The sequence below is a fragment of the Pseudorca crassidens genome, chromosome 6 (assembly GCF_039906515.1).
Source record: "Pseudorca crassidens isolate mPseCra1 chromosome 6, mPseCra1.hap1, whole genome shotgun sequence".
In the NCBI taxonomy this organism is placed as follows: Eukaryota; Metazoa; Chordata; class Mammalia; order Artiodactyla; family Delphinidae; genus Pseudorca; species Pseudorca crassidens.
Window position 1 is genome coordinate 78,080,742 of NC_090301.1, and position 27,359 is coordinate 78,108,100.

A 27,359-nucleotide genomic window follows, 5' to 3' on the forward strand; every position below is an offset into this window, starting at 1 on the left:
CAAGGAAGAAGGCTTTAGTGCTCCACCATCCTCCCTTTCTGTTTACTGAACTTGTGTACAAAACAGCACAAGAACAGGAACTACTTTACTTCTTATCTACCTTTACCAGAGAAGAGTAGTAGCAGCAAGATTTTTTTCTAGTCACTGAAGATTATAATCTTTGTTCCCTGAGACTTTTTTTTTGTAAATTTGTTGTATTTTCTACAGAAATGAAAAATAAATCCCTGTCGCAGTAAATGAAATGATGGTAGCAGTTTCATCACATTTTATTGGTCTTATTTTGGAGAAAGCATTGAATATCTACCTATACATCTGTTACTTTGGTTTCATTGAAGGCATGTTAATGGTCAGTGAATAATCAAATGGGAAAGATTAAAAAGAAAGATAGTATTATCTTAGGTGTGGTTAGGGGTGCAATTATTATAAACCTTTCTGGAGCCTAAACATAGTCTATATCTTTTAACCCAGCAATACTAAATACATAGGGATATATGCAAAGATTTACCTCTTAGAGTGTTCTTCACAGTGTTATTTATAACAAACTTGAAAGTAACTAAAATAACTCTTTTTTTCCCCTTAATTTTTATTTATTTATTTTTGGCTGCATTGGGTCTTTGTTGCTGTGCGCGGACTTTCTCTAGTAGCAGTGAGCGGGGGCTACTCTTTGTTGCAGTGCTCAGGCTTCTCATTGCGGTGGCTTCTCTTGTTGCAGAGCACGGGCTCTAGGCGCGCGGGCTTCAGTAGTTGTGGCTCATGGACTCTAGAGCGCAGGCTCAGTAGTTGTGGCACAGGGGCTTAGTTGCTCCGCGGCATGTGGGATCTTCCGGGACCAGGGCTCGAACCTGTATCCCCTGCATTGGAGGTGGATTCTTAACCACTGCGCCACCGGGGAAGCCCTAAAATGTCTTTCAATGTGAAATTGGTTTAAAAAGTATTCTACATCCATACATTCTACAATAAAAAGCATTACCACTGATAAATATCTATTGACATGGAAAGATGTCATGCTATATAATGAAAAAAAAAACCGAAGATATGACAGTATAATTTTATTTTTGTTGATAAAAAAGAATATCTTCAGAGAAAAAGGTCTAGAACAATTAAAAATTAGAGTGATATTTTCTGATATGAGTTAATTTTTTGAGTGAAAGCTCACCTGTTAACCAGTTCTCTCTTCAATTTCAGTTCCTGAATGGGCCAGCTGGCATTTTCCATTCCATGCCCACTAACTGCAGATGCATCTCCTGTTCTGGAAAATGCTTGCTGTTCTGCAACAAATTTTTATTGACTATTTACCTTTGTCAAACATTCAGAGATGAATAAAATATTGCTTCTTCACTTGAATGGATCATTGTCAGTTTGTTTTTCCTTAAAAGAAAAACAACTTTACTGTCAGAATTTAAAATTTTACATTTCATTTCTGTCTGTCATTGTACAGAATGAAATTTTGTAACATTTATCACACTAGGAAATTATATTGTGTAAACAATATAAATTAACCCCAAAAAAGTGTACATAGAGTTATTGAAGAGAGATCCATAGCTTGAACTTAACTATGTTCCAGGCTGTTCTAACGTTCTTTCCTTCTACCTTCCGAAAACCGTTTTCTACCACCTTAATCAAATTACCCTCTTCATTCTTCTCTCGTGTACCCTTCTCGTTCCTTTCACTTGCCTTAATTCACACTGTCCCACTGACCTGACTTAGCCTTCCTTTTTTTGCTTGGCCTCTCCATCCTTCCTCAGGTGCCAGCTTAAGTCCCAGCTTCTCCCTAAAGCCTTTTCAGTCAAATTAATCCCCTCCTCTAAACTCTTCTGTTCCCTACCTATTTCATTTAATTTTGCATTCAAATATATGCTGTCTTACATCATTTGCTATTTTTCAGGTGCTTAGCCTTGTCTTCCTAGTAAGTTGCAGTCTTTCTGAAGGAGAGGACCACACCTTCTGCCTAATTTCTCTGTCCCAGGATAGTGTTGGGCACAGTTTAGTAAAAAATTTTTTTCTTTGGTATTATGTCTCAAATCCTGGAAGGTGATCTCAAATGTGCTCAGTCATCCTGCCCTTCTATGTTCTTCTGGTATTCATCAGTATACTGGGTTATGTGGACCAATTGCCTATGGTTATTTCTTAGTCACAAATTTGTCAGCATGGACACTAATTTCTGAAGCTTCCTGTATGATTTATAACTGGTATTTCTGAAAATAGAGTTTGACCTCCTTTATACTGTCACACATGCAAGAGAGGAAACAGCACTTTTTGTTTGTTTGAGACATAACAGTCTCTGATAGAGGAAAGGTGACAAGTCCTGACAGGACTCAGTCCAGGTCATGTATTTGGGAGCCCTGTGTCTGGCTGCCTGTGTTTGCCTCTTGTCTCTCGAGTCTCTCTGTGTACATATTTAAAAAGCTACATTTAATAAACAGACTTGTGGGTGCTTTAGGCCAGATAAAGTGGCCGTTCAGGGTACTTCCCAGGGTAACAGGCAAAACTGTACCAAGTCAAAAGGATTTGCATTGGAGTTCCTTGGGCAGATTTGAAGATGCAAATTTGAAAATGTTCTTATTTGGACCTGGTTTCATTCACTTTTTCGGAAGAAACCAGCAAACAAGCAGTAGAGACTAGTTCATTATATTGTTTTCATTTTCATTTTCAAGGATAATTATTCTTTTTTTTTTTTTTTTTAATCCTTTCATGAGTATGAGCAGATGAAAATGTGTGTGATTTTGTTTGTGAATGTACTTTTATCTCAGTCATATTGTATTTCATAGCAGGCTCTGGGCCTTGCCTGAGGACTTTCTTCTACTAAGATTTTTTTAATTAAGGCTTGGACTCTTCCTAAATTTAGTAATTATTCTTCTTTGTAATTGAATTTCCAACAGAGACCTGTAACATAAGAAACAACATTCTCCTAGCACCAGAATTATGAATTGATTGCATTTTATGAGGTGTGGAAAGGAGTTCCCCTAATATTATGAAGTCATATCAGCCTAGACATTACATGAATTAAATAATTCCTCCTCCCATTTTCCCTTTTTGAATATACTTTCATATATATAAAGAACCTTTTAAAATATGAGTAGAAAATGTGGTAAATTTTTAAAAATAATTTATGTTGCTAAAAATTAAAAATATGCTTAAAATGCTTAAAAACTTTGAAGAGTATTAAAGTGCTTCCCTTCTATGTTAGGAAGCATTCAGAATTGTCTGAATTGAATGTAAAAGTCTTGGAAGCTCTGGAACTATATAACAAGTTGATGAATGAAGCACCAGTATATTCAGTCTATTCAAAGATCCATCATCCAGCACATTACCCACCTTCATCAGCTGGAGTTCCAATGCAGGTGAGCATTTTTGAGAACATTTTTCAAAATTTAAGAAAAGTTTTAAATTTAAAAAAAGAAAGCTTTAAAGCATAGTATTAAAATTTCTATGGTCTATGAATAACATTATAAAATTCACCTTTGTCAAAAAATGTTGGCTAAACAATTAGTGTTCACCAGGACAATTACAAAGACACTGATATTTCACAAATACATTTTAGTTCATTTATAACATAATGAAGAGACCATTAAATATATGAGGGGAGTTCTGTTCTTCATAAGCTTTTGTAAATATAAAGCATAAATCCTTTATGTAAGTGTAAATCCTTTTTGTAAGTATAAATCCTTTGATTTAGGACAGTGCCTGGCATGTCACAATTTCTACAGATGAGGTACTGATGCTGTTCCTGTTGCTCAGCAAGCAAAATTTAACATTTCTTTTAAATTTCTGTTAAGATTTCTTTGACTTACATGATTATTAAAAGGCTTCATTAAAGAACTCATTTTGTTCTCAGATCATGCTTTTTATATTTTCTTAGATGCACAACTTAAATTGTGCATGCATAACATATATGATGCAGGCATATAGATGCAGGTTCCATGAGCCATTCATGAACACCATCTTTTCCAGAACTTTACACCTTTTCTGTGTTTCCCAGCTGAACTGAATATTTATTTTTATCAATATCCATTATTCTGAAGCCTTTTTGAAATTTCAGCCAGTTAGTGGTTGAATTCAGAATGAGTTTGGATGAACAAATTTCATATTAATTTACAAAAACTGGTATGTAAAGGAGTGTGTGAAGGAGACACCAAGGAGAAAAGATAGAATATGGATGCATAATCTAGATGACTTGACACAACATAATTGTTAAGTAAAAAAAAGAATAGTCACCATGGTAACTCACATCGGACAAGATGCATTTATCAAATATGCCATGCCCTGAACTTTTGAAAATGATGAAAGAGTCATTACATATGAGGATAGAAAGAATTTCTGGGTGCAAAAGACAGCTGGAGTTTATTCAATATTGCTTCTGTTTTCAAAGAGTTATCTGCTGCTGCTATGAACATGGAACAAAAAGAAATGTTTGCGCCATTGTGTTATGGGACTGTGTATTGTATTTACTTCTTTGTGTGTCTGTAAAGGGTTATTTATTATTCCTATGTCAGGTTTTTCTGTTTAGTTGCATACTATTTACAGTCTGTGTTTTGCTAAGCATAACTCATTTCTTTAAAAAGCTAGCATTCAAAAAAAAAAAAAAGCTAGCTTTCTGTCTAGTTTGAGTCTTCACATGATGCTATCTGTACTGTTCGTGCATAACAGCATTTGAAATATTCAAAGTTCCTATTCTAATTTGAAAAAAAAAGTTCGTACTAAAAAAAGTTAGCGTAACACACCATTAATTGCATCTGTGAAGGCCACTCAGGAATCCTAACCTGCAGAAGAGGTCTGCTTCCACCATCTCAGCCTGTGGTCAGTGGGCTGTTATGTGTCTGCTAAGGAGGTAATATGATTGTACTTATTAATGTCATAGTTGATTTGGCATTTCTAGCATTCTAAATTTTCATGTCATTGGTCTTTGCTTTAAAAATAGCTTAGTTTAAAACTTATGGTTACCAAGGGGGAAGGGGTGGGGGGGAGGGATAAACTGGAACATAGGGATTGACATATACACACTACTATATATAAAATAGATAACTAATAAAAACCTACTGTATAGCACAGGGAACTCTACCTAAAACTCTGTAATGACGTATATGGGAATAGAATCTAAAAACAGGTGGATATATGTATATGTATAACTGATTCACTTTGCTGTACAGCAGAAACTAACACAACATTGTAAAGCAACTATACTCCAATAAAAATTAATTTTTAAAATGAGCTCAGTTTAAAACTGGAGCGATTGATATTTATTAAACGTGCATCGTTTTGATGCTGTATTTGGTAAGCAGATGGTAGATCCTGTATGTTACCCTGGAAATTAAGTAGGGCACATATAAATATTCACAGAGACTTAGACCTTTGCTATTTCTTAAGAGTACATCTCCTTTACCCATAGTTCTTCTTTCCTTTTGTCCTATCTGTCCTGCAGGCAGGATGAAGGAGGCATTGGCAGAGAGGGCCTGCACTCTGCCTTGATACCATTTATTCTTCAACTTGCTCTTTTAAGTTTCATTCTTAAGAAGTTGAGTAAGTCACCTGAGATGGGGGTGAAGAAGGTCATCTCTCTGATGGTAACTTGAAGTGATACTGTGCTGCCCTTCAAGGGAGTACATAGTTTTCTGTGGCTCTTCAGCAAGACATGTTACTTAGTAATAGGCAACCTGGGTGGATTCCAACGTGCTCCTTAAAAGTACACCACCTCCCTTCCTTTCAACCCCCTGCAAAATAAAAGAACAAGTAAATCATAAATTTCCATAGATTTGGCACTGTGATTTGGAAGCGCTTCGCTTTTTATACTAGGGTGGATAGATTGGTAGAATCAGATTGCTCCCCAAAGAAGTATAACATTTTATTTCATTTAAGTCTTTTAAAGTTTTAAATGAATTGCTAGGTAGTTGTTTGGGAGATCAGTAAGTCAACTTTTTCTCTTTGGTTAATAGACATATCCAGTTCAACCACATGGTGCAAACTATATGGGTCAAAGTATTCACCAAGTCACTGTTGCCCAAAGCTACAGCCTAGGACCAGATCAAATCGGTCCACTGAGATCGCTGCCTCCAAATGTGAATTCCTCAGTGACAACACAGCCTGCTCCAACTCCGTATTTAAGGTGAGTGTTTGGGAGCTGTGTTAATTTTGTAATTATATGCATTAAATTTTCACAGATTTTCAGAATGAGAATAATTAGACCCTTCTCTTTATAATAATAGTGCCCTCTTTTGCTATTGAGATGAAGTTGTAGAACTTCCCATTCAAGATCCCATGAAATTGGAATGGTGCTGTCTTAGCTTTGTTAACCATACTGAGATGGTGCCTAGACCTGGCTTATGGTCTGGGTCCCCGGGACAAAATAAAGCTAACTGTCCCTTACAGGACCCAAGCCTGTACTTGGGTCCTGTAAGGGTATACTTAGCACAGTGCTCTAATCAGCCTAGTAAAGTAGTCCCAGACATATTTTAGGAGCATGTACTCCTAAAAATCAGAAAACTTTTGTTACTTCGACTCTTAAAAAGAAGTGTTTTGACTGTGGAATTTGTAGTCTAAGTTTTCATACTAACTTCTATTCTGAAAAACATGTTTAAATCTTGCCTTCTGTTAACTTTGCTTAACCACACAAAATGTTTATTCAGTACAGTCACATGTAATGATTTGTAAGGTCTCTTCCCACTCTTAAATTCCATGTGTATAAATTTTAGACATTATCTGGAAATTAAATAAATCTGTTGGTATTGGTGTTTGATTAAGTTAAAATGTAAAAATTTTGTTATCCTGGGTGACACTAGGAATTACAGAGAGAAAAACGAGTATAGACATTACTCATTTTTGGACGAGTATAGACATTAATCCTCCTATATTGAAGCAGTGTATTTGGTGCATTTAAAAATTATATATCTTTTAAAAGATATGCTGTAGTAATTACAGGAACACATGAAAGTCCTGCGATTTGGTGTGACTTTTCAACTTAGTGGGGTTTGGGGGGTTTTGTTTTGTTTTTGTATAGTGTCAATAAGTAAACTATAGGTCAGGACTATTTTGAGGGTAGATTCAGGACCCTATGTGGATTACATGTTCTCCCTGCCTTTATTATTTTTATGTAGGGATTCAGGTTAAGCTATCCCGGGCAGCTTTGAAAGTGCCCTACCAAAGGAAAGTATAAAGAGTGGGTGAGGAATAGTGGTCTCCTCTGTGCTGATCGAGAGAAGAGGGAAGGGAGAAAATGGGCCGAGGGTGTACTTGAGCCGGGGTTTTGTTCTCATTGCAGCTGGCCAAGGACGCCAGCATCAGAAACAATCTGCATCTCCTCAAAAGCTTTCTAAATGTTTTCCGTGAGAGATTTTGGAGAGAACAGAATTAGATAGGCCGTATAATCCTATATTTTATTTCTTTTTGAGTACTTTCTTCTTCCCAAATATAAAAATTACATTAACAGTATTGGATAGCTGGAGTAGTTAAATCATAATCGGAATAGTAGAGGTATATAAACTTTAAGAGACGGAAAAGGCATTTTTATTTTCTCATGATGATTGATCTCTGACCGTAACTTAGATAATGTAAAGTAATTATGGCTTTCTTTTTAAAATTTTGTTTGTAGTGCTGGACAAGACACTGTTTCCAATCCTACTTACATGAATCAGAACTCTCACCTTCAATCAGCTACTGGTGCAGCTGCTTACACACAGCAAATGGGGATGTCTGTGGATCTGTCATCTCACCAGAGCACTACTTCCAGTTTGCCGCGGTCGGCAGGCTTTGCAGTGGCAGCTCCAGCTCATTCAGTTGCACAGCAGCAAACAGATTACCCTCAGCAGCAGCCTCTCCTTTAAAAACAAACCAAGCATTTTCTTGAAAGCCTTCCTAAGTGTACTACTTGACCCTTGTGATTGTAATCTGAAAATATTAAAAGAAGAAAAAAAATTTTTCTCAGCTCAAAAGGCCCATGAATAAAGCTCAGAAACGTATTTTACTCTAACAGGCCATAAAAGGTTTTTTCAGTCCCAACTTGTTTGAGGTCAAATTTTTGATGAGAGGCAGCTTCAGGTTCCTTCCAGTTAGTTTTTTCTTACTTTCAAATCTCTCTACACAAATCTGGACAGCCAGTAAGTAGCCTTATGACACTAAACAACATGACATAGGAGCGTATAAAGAAACCACCATTTACCCCTAAAATATGGTAATTGGGAGAGCACTGAAACGTTTAAGTATTTTTTGTCTGCATATTTTTTTTTCAGAGTTTCCCACCCATCATTATTTTAAAAGGCAAACATGTTTTTGTGTACGCTAGCTTCCCTACATATTTCCTTTGGCTTCTTAAATTGTAGTTGTGTTTGCAGTACTGTCAGTTTTGCTCTCAGTGGTGTGTTGAGTAGTAATTAGCATATAATTGTCTACAGAAGCAAGAGCACTTTGGGAGGAACAAAAATGTTTTCTGTTATTATCAGTGAAGACCATGTAAATGCAGTTGTGTGATAAAGCATTTAGCCAGTCCCCCAGTCATGCCAACAAGTGGGCTGAGGAATGCCCCACAAAACATTTCCATTCCCTGGAAAAAAACGATTTCTTTTCCTACAAGGTTCCTTGGCATTTAGAATTGCCACTAATGACCTTTTCAAGTGATTTTGGCCATTCTCTAATGAAGGTATGGTCAGTTTTTTTGTTTGTTTTGTTTTCCTGTAGTGTGGTGTGCAGAGATGCTGCATTCCCTTTTTACAGAGTATATGTGAATTTAAGCTATGAGACATTCCTAATAATTTGATGTGATATATATACCAAGTGTGGATGATGTGTGTTTTTATTGATGTTGTTCTTTTAAAGAGATGATTTGAGTACCACTGGTATGCCAGACTGTTGAAAATTTTGGCCATTCCTTTCAAAAGTAATCCTGAGCCTGTGGAATAATAACAGGTAATGGCTTTATAGGGAAGCCATCAAGACAGTTTTCCTGAAGCCTATGTTTTAAAGTGAGTTTATAGTGCTAACAGATTCCATGTATTTTAGGAGTTCGGTAGTAAACCAATAAGGATTGTTTTCTTTCCTAAAAATTTGCACACTACTGCATCATCTGCCAACTTTTTAGATAACACAACATGCAAATACATATGCTTACAGATATATGGTATTTAGACTGGGGAAAAACAATGGACATAAGTTTTGTTTTTAAAAAGTTAACTTGTGGGAATTCTCTGGTGGTCCAGTGGTTAGGACTCGGCGCTTTCACTGCTGGGGCCTGGGTTCGATCCCTGGTTCGGGGAACTAAGATCCCACAAGCCGCCAAAAAAAAAAAGTTAACTTGCATGGAAGCAAGATTTCTATATTGTTTTTTAAAGAAAGCCCTTAATCTTTCTACCAAGAATCCGTTTGAAGACAGTACTCTGGAAATTTTTGTCATTTATGTAGTTACAGAAATTTGATTATAAGTATGTTCCTTTTTCAAAGAAACTGTATATTAGAACAAAATAGTCTTATGTATACTACTTGGTCTACATGTAAAGGGAAAAACAAGCAGTATTTGAAAGCCCAATTTCTGTCATTGTCTTATTTCAGGTACAAGTAACTGGAAAGAAACTTAACCTTTCATGTCTCTGTTCTGTTTTTTATCCAGTATTTTCCTTCTATGTGAATTCAATTATATACTTATAAAAAATTCTAAAATGGCACCTTACTTTTTTGGAAATGAATCTTCTATTCTTTAAAGAAAACAAAACATAAAAAACATTTACAAAGCTGCTCTTAATAATAATTAGTGTTTGCATATATATGGAAAATCTTATTTTTCCCCCCAAACAATATTTAATAAAGTTATTTTAATGTTTGTGTAAATAATTCATGTATAGTTGTGATCTGAGTTGTAAAAGCTTAATTCTGTATAAGTCTTTGAAGTAGAATAAATACTGCACACCCACTAAATTGGGATCTGCCATTTAAGTTCACCTAATGTAGTTTTGTAATGATATAACATGCAACATGTATATAGTGTATATTGGCATTTAGCAGTGAAATTTTATACATCCAGAAGTTTCTTCTCCCTTTTAAATTAAAAATTATTTTTGCCATACTGTAATGAATTTTGTGTTGCAGGTTGTTGATAGTATAAAAACGTTATTGAATCTGTGCACTGAGATGATATTTTTGGTGTTAATAAGAAACACAGGGTTGTTATTTTTCTTTCTTTTTCATGATCTTATGGATTGTATTTAAGACCTGTTTATAATTAAATGTTTTCTGCCAAAGGAATTGTCTAACATCAGATTTCTACATTAGGTTCATAGGTTTATATAAAAAATAAAAATAACTTCTGCTTTTTCATATTGTATCTTGGTACATTAGAAAGAATTCCTGAAAATTTATAATAAAATTAATTTTCGCTAATGTAGGAAAAATTTCCCCTGGATGTTAAACTGTATAAAGTAGGATATGTTCTTATAGTTTGGAAAATGTACGGTCTTTCAGTATTGTCTTGTAATTTGGTAACTTGTTTATAAAATTACCTGAACATTAAATAATTATAATATTTATATCAACTAGGAGTTGATACTTGACTACGTAACAAATTTCACTGTAAATTTTTGAAGATAGTTATAGTTTCATTGTCCAAATTTTTTAAAAAATTGATTATTAGATGTTAAAAAAAATTATGGCTTAAAGATTTAAAAAGCAAGTTTTTCTTAGTAAAAATTGTAAGTGTCAAGGCCCCTGACTTCTAAGAGAGGATTTATTGAATTGTCATTATGATGAGAAAGCTGAAGTTATTTTTGTAAATAATAAATTGTAAATAATATAGCACCAGTCTGTCATGCTTTGTTTCTGTCAAAAGGCATTTTTCTTATTTACTTACATCAGTTTTAGTAAGTAAAGGGAGCATTCAATTCTAGGGATTTGATTTTTTTGTTGTTAATTTGATTTATTTTTGTTTGAAGGTTAAAGATTTTTTTTTTTTACGTTTATTTATTTATTTTTGGCTGCATTGGGTCTTCATCGCTGTGCTCGGACTTTCTCTAGTTGTGGCGAGTGGGGGCTGCTCTTTGTTGCAGTGCGTGGGCTTCTCATTGCGGTGGCTTCTCTTGTTGCGGAGCACAGTTTCTAGGTGCGCGGGCTTCAGTAGATGTGGCGAACGGGCTTAGTTGCTCCGCGGCATGTGGGATCTTCCCAGACCAGGGCTGGAACCCGTGTCCCCTGCATTGGCAGGCGGATTCTTAACCACTGCACCACCAGGGAAGCCCCAAGATTTATTTTTTAATAAAGCTTTCTGCAGAAGAATTATTCTAATTTTACCAAGCCAAATTTGAGTTTGCATCTTTAAAAAACATTACTGTGTCAAAAAAAATTAGGTTGCTTACGTAGAGTAGTGGGATGAATAGTGTCCTCCCAAAATTCACGTTCACCCAGAATGTCAGAATGTGACCTTATTTGGAAAAAGTCTGCAGATGGAATTAGGTAAGGATCTTGAGATGAGATCATCCTGGATTTAGGGTGAGCTCTAAATCCAATGACAGGTGTCCTTATAAGAAGAGAAGACACAGAGACAGCGAGCAAGTCATGTGAAGATGGAGGCGTAGATCGGAATTATTCTGCCACAAGTCAAGAACTGCCTGGGGCCACCAGAGCTGAAGGAGGCAAGGAAGGATTCTTCCCTAGAGACTTCAGAGGGAACATGGCCCTACTGACACCTTGATTTCAAAGTCTAGCCTCTAAAACTCAGAAGAAATTAATGTTTTAAGGCACTATGTTTGAGGTACTTTGTTATGGCCGCACTAGGAAACTAATGAACTTGGATAAAAGTGTACAGAAAAATCTGAATACCAAGCATTCCAAACTTTTACAAGATTGGTTAAAATTGTCACAAGAGTTTTGAGACAAATGTTTGTAGCCCAATAGCAATCTTTTATTATCTTTTCCAAACTATAATGAAATTGCATGGATAAATGAAACTAAGACCCCTGATAATCCCATAATCCCATTTTTAGTGATTTTTTTAAAAAACATCTACATTTCAATTATTGCTTTCTTTATGCCAGAGGTGTTAACAAGATTGTAGCTTATGCATTTACTATTCACTCTTCTCCTCTATCTTGAGTAGTGGGTATTGAACGAAAGGAGAAATGTTCAAAGGCAAGCAGAGGAACAGAAGAAGAAACCAGAAAACTGGATTGGATATTCCCCAGAAAGGCTACTGAAGAATGGAGTTGTGTTCTTATTTTATACCATTTAATATACTAATGAGGAAAAGAAAGACTTTCCAATATCTTTACAGCAAGTCAGTGACCTCTACTAATTACATGTGGTCTAGGGAGCCTGCTACCTTTAAAAAAAAATTGAGGTGAAATCATATAACATAAAATTAGCCGTTCTGAAATGAACAATGGCATTTAGTACATTTATAGTGTGCAGCCACCACCTCCCAAAATTAGACTTTTTGTGTCTCGCTGTTTTCACTTAATATAAAGTTTTTGAGGTGCATCTCTATATATACCGTAATATATGAGGTTCATATACCACAGTTTATTCATTCATCTGTTGATGGATACTTGGGATGTTTCCACCTTTTTGCTGTTGTGAATAGTACTGCCATGGACATGCATGTACCTGTTATTTGAGTACTGATTTTCAATTCTTCTGGATCTATACATAAGAGTGGAACTATTGGGTTATGTGGTAATTCTATATTTAATTTTTTGAGGATCTGCCAAACTTCCACCAACAGTGCATGAGGGTTCCAATTTCTCTACATCCTCACTGACGTTTATTTCCTAGTTTTAAAAGTTATAGCTCTCCTGGTAAATGAGAAGTGGTACCTCATTGTGGTTTTTGTGTTTCCCTAATGATTAATGATGTTGAGCATCTTTTCTTGTGCTTGGCCATTTGTATATCTTCTTTGGAAAAATATCTGTGTGAGCCCTATGCCCACTTTTTAATTGGATTGTTTGTCTTTTGTTATTGAGTTGTAAGAGTTCTTTATATATTATGGACACTAGACTCTTACTATATACATGACTTAGATCTAGTTTCTTCCCTTCTATGGGTTGTCTTTTCACTTTCTTTTTTTTTTTTTTTTTTTTTGCGGTACGCGGGCCTCTCACTGTTGTGGCCTCTCCCGTTGCAGAGCACAGGCTCCGGATGCGCAGGCTCAGCGGCCATAGCTCACGGGCCCAGCTGCTCCACGGCATGTGGGATCTTCCCAGACCGGGGCACGAACCCATGTTCCCTGCATCGGCAGGCAGGCTCTCAACCACTGCGCCACCAGGGAAGCCCTTTTCACTTTCTTGATGATATTCTTTGATGCACAAAAGTTTTTAATATTGATGGAGTCCATTTTATCTATTATTTTTTTGTTGCTTGTGCTTTTGGTGTCATATCTAAGTTCATTACTAAATCCAAGCTCATGAAGATTTTCTCCTGTTTTCTTCTAAGAGTTTTATGGTTTTAGCTCTTATAATTAGGTCATTGATCCATTTTGATTTAGTTTTTGTACATGATGTGAGGTAGGACTCCCAACTTCATTCTTATATGGGTATCCAGTTGTCCCCATTTGTTGAACAGACTGTTCTTTCACCAGCTGCTTTTTGACACTGCTATAACGTACTCTAATGGTGGTCAGTTCTAGAACCTAAGTCCTCCAACTGCAATGCATCAACCACATAGCTGTATAGTTTGCAGTTCTAAGAGGTGACAGCCTTGTCCTCATCTGATTACTTCTGTCACATACCAAAAGGGGAATCAGTGCTATCTTGTCAGCATATAGCTCCCCACTCAGTGCTATCTTGTCAGCATATAGCTCCCCACGGTGAACAGGTAGCCCATGAACAGATATGTTGGGTGTCAATGTAGAGGTGGTTTTTAGCTGTCACATAAATTTTTTTTTTCTCCAAGTAACTTCAAACAAGTGTTGTGAAAAGTACATTGTCTAAACTTTATAAATGGGACATAGAACCCCAGACAAATATAATCTTTATCATATTTCTTTCCTGGGAAACCCTCCCGCAGGGATTTTTGCCTACATGTCTTTGGTCAGGACTGTGTCAAAAGGCTACCCTTAACGGCAAGTGAGTCTGGGAAAGTGACTATTTTGTTTTCCAGCCTCTATATAATATAGAGAAGGCAGGAAAGAAGATGATTAGGAATGAATGTAGAGTGAGCCATTCTATAGTATCTGCCACAGAGACAGACCTGTCCAGGTGTGTTTACAAGTTGGTGTTACTATTTGTGTGCCTGGTAAATAAATTCAGACTCAAATTGCTCTGTTACTGTCCCATGGTCAAATAAGCTCTTGTTCAGATTCTCTAGTACAAGCACACCATAGTTTTTTAGTCAATAAAGGCTAGAATTAATATATTTACATCTGACTTGATTATTAAAACTGGGACTTTTTTTTTTAACCTCAGGAGAGACAGAGAAGTCCCTGGAAGTGGAGATGGGGATTAAAGATTTAAGCTGCTCCTGTCACTTCTATTTTAAAACAGATTTAAAAAATTACAGGTTTATTAGCATTCATTAATTAATTCATATAATAACATAGCTACTATATGCTGGGGATGCTAAGAACTAAATTTCCAAGGCTGAGTTGTTTCTCGCTTCACCATGCACTAACTGGTCATATAACATCAGATGTTGCACTTTCACTTGATTGTAAACCATTTTCATATACAGTGTCATTGAATTCTCAACACTTGTTAGAGAGGTAGGCAAAGAGGTTAAATAATCTTCACAAGGTCACACAGCTAGTTAAGTGGCAAAGTTAGGATTATGAACCGGTCTATCCGATGCTCACACATGTGCCTTTTCCCTTTTCCCTTTTCCTTTACGCTAGTGTGACTATCGCCTAGAAATGATTTGTATATTAAGGTTATCAGGTAACAGCTTCCTTTCTCACAAATCACTGAGATTGATGGGGTCCCAAAGGGCTCACATGGATTTAAAATGCCTTCAGATGTGAGAACGCTCATCTAAAGAAGAGCATACAAGTGGCTGGATCTATTTACTGTGTAACTTGTAGTACACTTAGCTCTGTCACACAGGTGGGCTGATGAGACCAGAGTTTGATGCAAACAGACTGGCTCTTTCTGAGACTCTGACAGGGTTCTGTGTTTGCTGAAAGAGTGAAATTCAAGGGATTGCTCTGAGGAAGACAGCAAGTGACAACTAGTTGAGTGATCTGAACTAGGAGAGTAGTTCCGAGTTGAAGCCTGGGGACCCGCCGTCAACATACATAGGCTGGTTTCTCCAAGAACCAAAGTTGCTGAGAAAAATCATTCAACCTGAGCTTGGGGTTCCGTTACATTCTCGGTAAGGGCTAAACTCTTAAGGATCACATATTAGGTAGGGTCTTCATGATCTCACCCATGTCAGTCCTTCTAAGCTCCTCCACTTTCTCACATATATGCTAGATTCCAACCCCCAAGCCCCAAATTCCTCAGGTGCTAATTTTGCTTTTTTGTGCCTGCGTTTGGCCCTGTCGTTTTCTCTGCCTAAAATGCTTTTGATCACCTAATAAATTGTGTTTTTAAGTGTCAGCCCAAATTTCACTGATTCTGGCTTCCAGACCTTGCTGCCCTTCTGTGAGTAGCATCTTGTAACTCTCTTAGCCTAGTTGCCATGTTGCATTGGAATGATCTGTCTGTGTGTCACATGGATGTCTCTGTGTGCGATACTATAGTTTTACTCACCATGCATTTCCAACCATCTTATTAATATTCCTCCATATGGAAATCAGTAAATAAGATAATAGGGCTTGCGTTCCTGGACTCCTTTGCAGCCATGGGTGACCCAATGACACGGTTTCAGTCAATGAGATATAGGTCAGAGGTCCTGGGGAGGGCTTCCTAGGATGAGAGAAACACCTTTGAAAGAAAAGGCTTTTGGCTCTTTCCCCTTATGGCTTACAAGGCAGATGCAATGTCAGGAGATAAAGCAAGCATATTGTGACTATGAGGAAGAAAGTTATGATGGCTCAGGAAGATTACAGATACCTGGCTCTGATGGCACCTTTGAGAGCACTACCAGTTCTAGACTCTCTTCCTCTGGACTTCCTCATATGTGAAAAAAAAAAGTCTTTATCTCTTGTCAACCCTATTTGTATAGGTTACTGTTGGTAGGGTTTTGCTATTTGTATCTGAAAGCATTCCTACCCCCACTAGGTCTACAAAATCCTTCAGAACTTGGCGTTGTGTTTTACTCATTGGTGTATTCCCAGGGCCTAGCATAGGCATATAAAACATTTGTGGAATGAAGAATAAAAATTGATTTAGCAGAGAGCTGCATAGCACCTCACAGTGCCTGGCATTCAATAAATTTGTGTTTTCTTCTAACTTTTCTTATCCTTGTCCTTGTTGTTTATCATAATCATTCCATTTTAACGTGTGAAATCAGGATGTATTTTACAGTGGATAGGCATGCATTGTAGGACTTCATTTTATTCCCTCAAAGCTGTTCAACCAATGATGCATCTTAAACTCCAAGTTGTCTTAGAATCCAGGGAAAAGGGCATTATTTTAACTGTCAAGAGACAAAGGGGGCTAGGGTCCTAATTGTCAAGAAGGCTAATAGCTCTTAAAAAAACCTCAGTGTCTCCACTGCTCATTGAATAATACTCCAGAACAGCATGCTCATTTCTCCACTCTGAGCTCAGGGACTGAAGCAGCACAGAAGCACAGTGAACATTTCTTTCTGGCTTACGGCAGGAAACAGTACATCACAGACCCTTGTTATGGGCTGGAGGAGGAGCGAGTGGTTATGAAGAACACTCAATAAATAAAGGAGTCACCTAGAAGGTTGAAAGGTCATAGGTAATTTAGGCAGGTGACATTAATAAGAGACACAACGAGAGGATATGGGGATTAAGGAAAAAGCAAATTCTACGTAATCGTCCTGACAATACTGGATATCTCCATTTCCATGTTTACATGTTTATGCTTGCTGTGAACCACTGGTATAGATTCATTCATGTTCTCTGCCAACTTTGAATCTCTGTAAGCCTTTGTCCTTCACTGGGGACAGAAAAGTAGGAAAACTAGTACAGTATTTGAATATTAGTTGGAATTTAATTAACATTCAGCACCAATGAACTTTTATTTATTTATTTTTGGCCACACCACGCAGCCTGCGGAATCTTAGTTCCCCAACCAGGGGTTGAACCCATGCCCCCGGCATTGGAAGCGCAGAGTCCTAACCACTGGACTGCCAGGGAATTCCCTAATTTGAACTTTTAGAAGAATGTTTCCTTTCAACATTATAGAAAGAATTAGCATTATTTATGACACCCAAAAATGGCAGAATGAAGATGATGAAGGATAGAGGTGATCAGATTTTATACCTACCTAGTTCAGTAAGTTATCCTTCAAGTGAAGGGTTATATTGTTCTTTGTAGTTTTTTACTCTCCCCTTTCCTGGAAGAGGCTTATACATATCTGCCCATGCTCTTGACTTCTGGAGTAGTATGTCTCCATTCAATGATTTTGGTATTGGTTGCATGTCATGCATTAGCCAATGGGATATGAGCTGATGCAACAAATGCCCACATATAAGCAGAAGCTTAAAGAGGCATCACGAAATTCCTGTAACTCTGTTTTCTACCCTCTTCAGAGCTACTATGTCTCAGATCGGGGCTGCTCCTTTAGCCTGAGCCTGGGAATAGGAAGACAAGAGGAACAGAGCCATTGCCTGGACCAGAATCACGGGCTCCACGGCGTTGTAATCCACTAAGATTTTAGGGTTGTTTGTTACCAAAGCAAAGATGACAAATATGACTGGTAAAAGAATAGTAAACAATTTAAATTAGCTAATAGTTAGCATCTCAGTATAATTCCCCACTTATGAGTCATCTTCACAGTAATTATATTTCAAACTTAAATTTTAAAAATTTACTTCCATTACCATCTGAATCATTTGTACCCTTTAAAATTGTACCCAGAGAATAGCATTTTCACTGGGTTTTATAGCATATAAGCTTTTTTAGGGTTAAGAAAGTGGAATTTTTTTCCAATTTCTGAAACTATAATAATCTTTAATATCCAGAAGGTCCATGGCTTTACGTGACTTTTGAACAGATTTGCAAAGTTTGAACCAGAGCATTAGGGGAGGGGTGGGGGGAGAAGAGGTAATTGGAGAAATTCTTTAGAACAAGACAAAGTAGATCCTCCCAAGACAAAAACTCAGAAAATTTACATTGGGATTGTTATGCAGTTGAGCACATGTGCTACTGTTGTGATTTTGTATGCTCCTAGCTTAAAAATACAAACAATATTCTCCAGGTGCGTGGACCCTAGACAAAGTGTGTTGTAATTTGATTTTTAAACATGAAACCACTTCCATCTTACGATTCTGAGCTGTGAGTTCTGCAGATCATGGTTTTTTTTTTATAACAGTGCCTCAGACAGGATAGTAACTGTAGGAAGCACTTTTCAAAATGTATTAAGTGACAGAATGAAGTTTATTAAGAGTATTTGCAGCTGAAAAAGTGATTTGGCAGCATGCAGTGTTTGAGGAAGGAAAGCAGAGTGTAAGGTCATTTGCTCTTGAGCAAGTCATTCTCCTGAGCTCAGATTCCTAATTTGCTAAAAGCGGGGCTTGTTCTAGATGGTTACTAAGTTCCCTTCCAGCTATGAAATTTTAGACTCTTTAAAAATAAAATGTTATCTTGGGATCGTTTTAGATTTACAGAAAAATTGTGAAGATAGTACAGAGAGTTCTACACCTAGTTTCCCCTATAAACATCTTATGTTACTATGGTACATCTGTTACCATTAAAATCAATACACATTATTATTAACCAAAGTCCATACTTGATTCAGATTTCCTTAGCTTTTGCCTCATGTCCTTTTTCTGTCCCAGGATCCCATCCAGGATACCACATGTCATTTAGTCATCATGTCCCCCCAGGCTCCCTTTGGCTGTGACAGTTTCTTGGACTTTCCTTGTGTTTGATGACCTTGACAGTTTTGAGGAGAACCAGTCATATATTTTGTAGACTGTCCCTCAATAGAGATTTGCATGACATTTTCCTCATGAATAGACTGGTGTTATATGTTTGTGGGAAGAAGACCCCAAAGGTAAAGTGCCTTTCTCCTCACTTGATACCACGGGTATGTACTGTCATCCTGATCACCGTTGATGTTGATCGATCTCGAACACCTGGCTGAGGTAGTGTTTGTCAAGTTTCTCCACTTCTCCTTCCCAAGTTGCACTCTTTGGAAGGAAGTCACTATGTGCAGCCCATACTGAAGGAGGGGCAGCTGTGCTTTCCTCCTTGAAGGGTGGAGTATCTAATAAGAGTATTTGGAATTCTTCTGCATGGAAGGTTTGTCTCTTCTCTTCTGTTTATTTATTTAATCATTTATTTTTATCACTATGAGCTCATGGATATTTATTTTATACGTTAGGATATATTCCAATACTACTTTATTTTATTGCTCAAAGTGTTCCAGCTTTGGCCTTTGGGAGCTCTTTCATTTTGCTCCTGTGCCCCTTTGATATACTCCCAATCATTTTTTTTTTGTTTTTAGCACTTCTTTACTTTCTGGCACTTTAAGATGCTCCAGGCTTATGTTATATATTTCCTGCCCCACTCCTAAAATCAGCCATTTCTTCAAGGTGCCCCTTTATTAGAGAATAGTATTAGAAACCAAGACCTGGATCCTAGATGCATTTGTTGCTGCTGAGATATAGTTATTTCTAGGCCCTCAACTGAAGGCAAGAAAATATGTGTGTATACTAACCTGTGTATATACACATATCTATAAACGTTTCTATATGGAACCATCTGAATCTATATCAAGGTACGCTTGAGCTCATACCAGTGTCTCTGACTCTAATCCATTACCACATGGATCACCCCAGCCTTCTTCTGTTGCTCATCTGTAACCTTCCACTCCAACAGTAGAAAAGCTGGCTCCCAGTACTGGCCATCTGTTTACCTAATTGTCCAATTCCAGTATGTATGTATAGTGACTTCTGAATTGTTAACCTTTCCCCATCAGGAAACAACTTCGTCAACTGCAGTACAGTGCTTATGCACAGTTCCTTTTGCCTTTAGTCTTACAGACTCTACTCATTTCCAGAGTTACTTAGGCCAGTACTCTTTCCCCCACGCCCTTCAGTGAAGTTGTTTCGTATATTTATAATAATAAAAATTTAAAAAAATAATATTCTTTTGTCACATTCTGCATCCCATCTTGGAATCGCCAAACTTCCTAAATGATTATTTTTTAAAATTTGCACACATTAAAGTTCACTCTTGGTGCTGTAAAGTTCTATAGATTTTGACAGATGCATAGTGTCAAATACCCACCATTACAGTATCATACAGAATAGTTTCACCACCCGAAAAAATCCCATGCTTCACCTATTCAACCCTCCCTGTCTCTAACCACTGACCTGTTTACTGTCTTTATAGCTTGACTTTTTCTAGAATCGCATATAAATGTAATCATTTATGTAGCTACAAAAGTAGCCTCAGACAGGCTTCTTTCACTTAGCAATATGCATTTAGGGTTTTTCCATGTCCTTTTATGGCTTGTTCATTCTTTTTTATCACTGAATGGTATTCCATTGTATGATTTACCACATTTAAAAAAATCCATTCACCTATTGAAGGACATCCTGGTTGCTTCCAGTTTGGGGAGATTATAAATAAAACTGCCATAAACATTTGCATGTTGGTTTTTGTGTGGACGTAAGCTGGACTGTTGGTGTGTTTAGCTTATTAAGAAACTGACAAACTGTCTTCCAAAGTGGCTGTACCTTTTAGCATTCCCATCATCAATGAATAAGAATTCCTGTTGCGGGCTTCCCTGGTGGCACAGTGATTAAGAATCCGCCTACCAATGCAGGGGACACAGGTTCGAGCCCTGGTCTGGGAAGACTCCCACATGCCGCAGAGTAACTAAGCCCATGCGTCACAACTACTGAGCCTGCGCTCTAGAGTCCGTGAGCCACAACTACTGAGCCTGCGTGCTGCAACTACTGAGCCCGTGTGCCGCAACTACTGAAGCCCACACACCTAGAGCCCGTGCTCCACAAGAGAAGCCACCACAATGAGAAGCCTGAGCACCACAACAAAGACCCAATGCAGCCAAAAATTAAAATAAATATAAATTAAAAAAAAAAGAATTCCTGTTGCTTCTAATCCTCACTAACAATTGGTATTGTCAATTAAAAATTTTTTTTAACCATTCTGATAAGTGTGTAGTGGTATTGCATTGTCATTTTAATTTGCATTTTCCTATTGACAAATGATGTTGGGTATCTTTTCATATGCTTATTTGCTATCCATATGCTTATTTTCTATCATCTTTGGTAAGGTGTCTGTTCAAATTTTTTGTCCATTTATTAATTGGGTTTTCTTATTGTTGACTTTTGAGAGTTGCTTGTATATTTTGTTTACAAGTTCTTATCAGATTTGTGTCTTGCAAATGTATTCTCCCAGTCTGTGACTTATTTCATTCTCTTAACAGAGTCTTTCACAGAGCAGAAATTTTTAATTTTAATAAAGCCAAACATACCAACTTTTACTTTGTTGGATCACATTTTTGGTAGTGGTGTTTCTAAAACCTCATCACCAAACCCAAAGTCATGCAGATTTTCTCCTATTTTTTCTCCTAGACATTTTAAAGTTTTGCATTTTACACTTAGATCTATGATCTATTTTGAGTTAACTTTTTAAAGTCTGAAGATTTTTCAAAATAGAGGCTTTGAGATAATCCATATACCATACCATTCATCCATTTAAAGTGTACAATTCAGTGCTTTTTAGTGTATTCAAAGGTATGTGCAACCATCACTCTAATCAGTTTTATTAACATTTTCTTTGCCTCAAAAAAGAAGCCCTGTACACTTAGCTATCACCTCAATATCCCCCCAGCCCTAAGCAATCACTAGTCTATTTTTAGTCTCTATAGATTTCCTTATTCTGGACATTTCATGTAAATGGAATCATACACTATATGACTTTTGTGATTGATTTCTTTCACTTAGCTTAATATTTTCATTTTTTTTGGCTTAATATTTTCAAGGCTCATCCATATTGTAGTTTGTATCAATACTTAATTCCTTTTTATTGCCAAATAATATTCCATTGTATAGAGATACCACAGTTTGTTTATCCATTCATCAGTTGGTGGACATTTGGGTTGTTTCCACTTTTTGGCTATTATGAATAATGCTGCTATGAGCATTCTTGTACAAGTTTTTGCATGGACATATACTTTTGTTTATCTTGGGTATATACTCAGGAGTAGAATTCCTGGGTCATTTGGTAACCTTATGTTTAACCACTTGAGTAGTTGCCAGACTGTTTTTCAAAGTAGATGCACCATTTTACATTCCCACCATTAGTGTATTATATTTCGAATTTCTCTGTGTCCTTGCCAACACTTATTATCTTATGTTTTCATTATAGTTATCTAGTGCATGTAAAGTGGTATCTCATGGTATGTTGTTTTTTTCTTTGGCCGCACCATGGAGCATGCGGGATCTTAGTTCCCTGACCAGGAATCAAACCCGTGTCCCCTTCCGTGGAACATTGGAGTCTTTTAAAAAAAATTAATTAATTTTTGGCTGTGTTGGGTCTTCTTTGCTGCATGCAGGCTTTCTCTAGTTGCGGCAAGCAGGGGCTGCTCTTCATTGTGCTACGTGGGCTTCTCACTGCAGTGGCTTCTGTTGTTGCAGAGCACGGGCTCTGGGTGCACAGGCTTCAGTAGTTGTGGCACACGGGCTTCAGTAGTTGTGGTTCACGGGCTCTAGAGCTCAGGCTCAGTAGTGTGGCACACAGGCTTAGTTGCTCCATGGCATGTGGGATCTTCCCGGACCAGGGCTCGAACCCACGTCCCCTGCCTTGGTGGGTGGATTCTTAACCACTGCGCCACCACGAAGTCCCAGAGCATCGGAGTCTTAACCACTGGACTGCCAGGGAGATGTCCTCATGGTTTTGATTTGCATTCCCCTGAAGACTAAAAATGTCAAGCATCTTTTCATGTGCTTATTGGCCATTTGTATATCTTCTTTGGAGAAATGTCTATTTAGATTCTTCACCTATTTCAAAATTGGGTTATTTGTCTTTTTATTACCGAGTTGTAATATATATATGTGTGTGTGTGTGTGTGTGTGTGTGTGTATATATATATATAATATACAAGTCCCTTATTACATATATTGAATATGATTTGCAAATATTTTCTCCCATCCTGTTGTCTTTTCACTTTCTTGATATTGCCCTTTGAAGTTCAAACATTTTAAATTTTGAAGCCCAGTTTACTTTTTTTTTCTTTTGTTGCTTGTGCTCTTGGTGTCATATCTAAGAATCCGTTGCAAAGCCCAAGGTCATGAAGATTTACCCTTATGCTTTCTTCTAATAGTTTTCCATTTTTATGTAAAACTTTCTCATTTAGGTCTTTGGTCCATTTTGAGTTAATTTTTGTACGTGGTGTGAGGTAGGGGTCCAACTTCATTCTTTCAGCTCTGGTTCTGGGGGCAGGGACAATGGTGTATCTCTCTGAGTGACACCCTCACTTTAGGAGCTGAGTGCTTGGTAGGGAGGGGCAGTAGGCCGGTCTTCTGGCTTGTCTCTCCATGAGTGATCAGGGCCCCAATATTCTCAGTGGCACTGTGTCCAAGGTAGAGCCCCCATCCCACAAGTGAGGGCTGGGCTAAAGAACGGAGCCCCCACCTCTCTGCTATATTTGATGGGAACTTAGCCTCAGCAACAGGTGGCTGCTGCAGGATGATAAATGCCCCATGACCTGTCCCTCTCAGGAAAATAACCCTCCATCTGGGAGCTGAGGGGAGAGGGAGCCCTGTGTTCTCAGCTGTACCAGTGTACAGTAAGTTTCCCTCTTTCTGAACTGGTTGGAGGTGGTGGTGGAGGGGAAAGCAGGTCTTAGTTCAAATACCACAGGCTCACTTTTCTTACTGAGTTTTAGTAAATTTTCTTGAATAAAGGTTTCTTCATTGGCTGCATACCCTCAGGACCATTTCCAGAGATTAAAGAATTTTTTAGAAACTATTTTCACCATTTCTGCTGTAAGGTAGGTACAGAGAACCCCTCACTGTCATGCTGCTGTAGATTCTTTTTTGATAACTCAAAGTAGTAAGACTGTGGGCAGTGGAACACCAGAAAACTCAAATCCCAGTGCCCACATAGTAATTCATTCTGTAAGTATTGAGTAAGTATCAACTAGGAAAATGGCTGAGAACTAAAAATGGATTGAGTTGACAGTAACTAAAGCAGGAGTTATGCATTGGCAGACATAACATTACCCATATACTTTATGAAATATCTACTATATGTGAGGTATAAGAGTGGAAGATAAAAAGCTAAAAATCTATTTTAGAAATTAGACTTTCACAAAAAGAGAACAAGTAAACCAAGGCAGTCTGCACTAAGTGCCCAGAGAATAAATGCTCCAGTTTTTCAGGGGCACAAGAAACTACCCAGACCTGGAATGGTCAGGGGAGATTTCTGTGGAGGGAGAGTGTGCTGAGCTAGGCTGGGAAGAAGGGTAGCATTCAGCCCAATGTGGGTTGGGGGAAGGATACATTCCAAGGCAGAGGTGCTGAAGTGGGATTGTATTTGGTATGTCTGAGTAATAATGAGTAGACCTGTCTGCTTGCCGGAAGGTCTGTTTAGAGATCAAGTTGGAGAAATGAGGTGGCGACCAGAAAAGTAGGGGCTTGATTGTTGGACCATGGAATTTGGACCCTGTCTTGTGGGCTGCTGAAAGCAATGAGTGCTTTTTAGAGAAGAGTGGCTTGGGCAAAGAGATTTTAGGAAAGTGGCTTTGCTTGTAGTGTGTAGATAGAATGGAGTGTGTGTGTGTATGTGTGTCCAGCAGGGAGCCATGAGGCAAGGAGACTAGTTATTAGGCTGTTAAAAAAATTGAAGGTCTGGATTAAGTGAAGGGGGTGGGAATGTAAAGAAAGTGTCTGGTGGATGGTAAAACATAATCAGGACCTCAATAAGGCCAACCAATTGTTAAAACAAACATGGCAGTTTCCCTAAAAAAATACTAGAACCCAAAGTGACATGGGCTGATTTAGCAGTTTGAGATACTATGCAAATTTTACTGATGGATTTCTCTTGCAGTTACTGTAATTAAACGGGGTCTCTTTATTTTTGAATTCGCATGTTTTTCTTCCCTCTTCTTATTACTTCAAATCCCTCTTCTCCACAATTCGCTTTTAATTTGATCTCAAATTAATCTCTAGTATGTTTTTGCAGGAGGAAACCAAGGGTTGCAACAACGGCAAAGATTGTGTATGATTTCAAAGATGAGTTTCCTCCCTTGAAAACAGATGTCCGCGTAGAAGTGGGAGGCACGTGGCCAACTCTTGCTTTTTAGCAGGTCTAACATGACCTTCAAAACTCCTTGGGGTATGCTGGTCTCCTGCGGGGCTGCATCCCCGTCAGACTCAGGTTGTCATAGTCTCCCGCGGCTGCCTGGATGTGTATGGCTTGGGGTTCTGAAGCTAGAGTTCACAAAACAATACAAAAACACCGACAAAAACCAAACCACAAAACCCCATGCCTTACCACCGTGGATAGATGAGTGAAGTCGCGGAAGAAAGGTTCGACTCTTGCTTGCCCTTTTAAAATTCCAGTGCAGCAAACACACACACGCGCGCGCGCGCACACACACACTCACACACACACACACACCCGGGTCGGCTCTTCCCACTCACTGCCACACTGCACCAGCGTCCCTCCCAAAGTCCTGATTCATGAACCGTGCCACCTTTGTCTCATTCTAAACTGTGCAGACTATTTTAATCCTCCCACCCCCATCCCCGATTCCCCCCCCTCCCTTTCTCCTCTGGAAAGCTCTGATGTAAGGCGCTCGCTAGGTGGGAGAGCGCTTCTCCCGATCGGCTCCGGTAGGCGAGATTCCGAGAAGCCCCTTCCGCAGGACCTGCGCCTGCGGGGTCCGCTGCCCGGGACCCCGCTGTGGGCGCGGGGGAAGCGTCTCGGTCGCTTTAAGGTGTTGCGCTCTCGGAAGGAGGGGCAGGGAGCACGGGAGCCGGCGCGGTCCCGGGAGCGGGTGGGGAAGTCCTGCCGCCCTCCCCTACCTCCCGCTTCCGAACGTCCGGGGGCCTCACCGCCCTCCGCCCACAGCGCCCGGGCCCGCCATGCGGCTGTGAACCATGTCCTCCTCCTACGCCAAGAACGGGACCGCGGACGGGCCGCACTCGCCCACCTCACAGGTACCGCCCCCTCCTCCCCCCTCCTCCCCCCTCTTCGGCTGCCCTAGAGCGCCCCGCCTTCGCGCCCGGCGCGCGTGGCCCCCAGTCCTGGGAGTCTGAGGCCCCGCTCCCTCGCCCCTCCCCCCGCGTCCCTTCCTCCTCCGCCCCTCCTCTTTCTCCTCCTTCTCTTCCTCCTCCTTCTCACCTCGTTCGGGTCTCTGCGCTCCCGCTCCGGAGCCCGCAGCCTTCCCCAGCCCATGCCGGGGACTCGGCCCCGCACCCTGAGAGTCTTTGTTAATGGATGTGGTGGGTGCTCGCGGGCTGCTCTTCTCGGGCGCCTTTTCAGCCGTCGAGGCTTGAGTGGGTGGGTGGGGTGGAGGCTGTATCTGGGGACCGCGGAGGAGACTTGGGTGCGGGCTCTGGGGGACCCCGGGGATCTGGTGTCCGGAGGCGGACTCTAGCCAGGGGTGGTCGCCCGGTTCCACACTGCCGTCCTTACCGGGTTCTTTCTGGCTCCGTGTGTCGAGTCCAGGTGGCCCGAGGCACCACGACCCGGAGGAGCAGGTTGAAAAGATCCGATGGCAGCACCACTTCGACCAGCTTCATCCTCAGACAGGTAGGAGGCGGGCGCAGGGGAGCAGGTTGGGCAGAAAGCCGAGCGCGCGGCCCCCACGTGCCGGAGCGGCTGGTAATGCCTCAGCGCGTCGCTTTTCGGCCGCGGGCGGGAGCTCCGGCTGGTCCTTCACCCTCTGCCCCGGGTTCCCAAGTCTTCGGGTCCTGGGAAGTTAGTTTGTGGGTGTGGACACAAGCCGGCGGGGACCTAGTTTAGGTCAGGGACGTTGAATTTAAGACTGGAAGTTATTTCTTTTTGCACGTTGGATGCGTGAGGAAGCGTTTTAGTCGTGTGACTGGACTTTGAGCGATCAGAGCCCCTGGGGCCGGACAACTGCTGTGATTCGGCTGAGAGAGGGCTCTTCTATTTTGCCCTATTTTGAATACTCTCCTTTGTCATCTCCGAGCTCTGGTCAAATGAAAGACATTTGGAACAGAAAGTTTGGTCTCGCTTTGGGACCTATTTGGTTCGCTCAGTTAGGGAAAGACAGCGGATCTGGTTTAAATCGAAATAAGCGAAGGCCGGCCCTCAGTTTCGGGGGTCTCGGTGGTGCTACACTTAGTGTTTGTTTTCTTAGGGGTTTTCTTCTGCGTGG

General features: G+C 39.4%; 2 protein-coding genes and 1 long non-coding RNA gene across 9 annotated transcripts in view; 2 read left to right on the plus strand and 1 right to left on the minus strand.

The window, feature by feature from the left end:
* STAM2 (signal transducing adaptor molecule 2) overlaps positions 1 to 7,828 on the plus strand; it is a 48,644-nt gene extending 40,816 nt beyond the window's left edge. For both annotated transcript variants that reach the window (XM_067741967.1, XM_067741966.1), the window contains exons 12-14: positions 3,188 to 3,341; positions 5,931 to 6,100; positions 7,583 to 7,828. In XM_067741967.1, coding sequence (XP_067598068.1) covers positions 3,188 to 3,341; positions 5,931 to 6,100; positions 7,583 to 7,814 — 556 coding nt within the window. In that variant the 3' untranslated portion in view covers positions 7,815 to 7,828. The remainder of the gene's footprint in view (positions 1 to 3,187; positions 3,342 to 5,930; positions 6,101 to 7,582) is intronic.
* LOC137226654 (uncharacterized) lies at positions 262 to 26,842 on the minus strand. Of its 4 annotated transcripts, none has more exons than XR_010944457.1 (5): positions 26,651 to 26,842; positions 7,635 to 7,808; positions 5,527 to 5,708; positions 1,157 to 1,268; positions 262 to 905 (listed from the first exon to the last, which is right to left on the minus strand). It is a non-coding gene; the product is annotated as an uncharacterized lncRNA (long non-coding RNA). The 4 variants fall into 4 exon arrangements; XR_010944456.1 differs by lacking the exon at positions 26,651 to 26,842 and adding an exon at positions 26,357 to 26,642; XR_010944458.1 differs by lacking the exon at positions 26,651 to 26,842 and adding an exon at positions 15,648 to 16,272.
* The window catches only part of CACNB4 (calcium voltage-gated channel auxiliary subunit beta 4), a 268,460-nt gene continuing 266,904 nt past the window's right edge, over positions 25,804 to 27,359 (plus strand). The window contains exons 1-2 of one of the 3 annotated variants that reach the window (XM_067741968.1): positions 25,804 to 26,172; positions 26,684 to 26,767. In XM_067741968.1, the coding sequence (XP_067598069.1) occupies positions 26,113 to 26,172; positions 26,684 to 26,767 (144 nt within the window). In that variant the 5' untranslated portion in view covers positions 25,804 to 26,112. Of the gene's footprint in view, positions 26,173 to 26,304; positions 26,458 to 26,683; positions 26,768 to 27,359 lie in introns of those variants that run through there. The other 2 variants (XM_067741969.1, XM_067741972.1) reach the window with 2 other exon arrangements.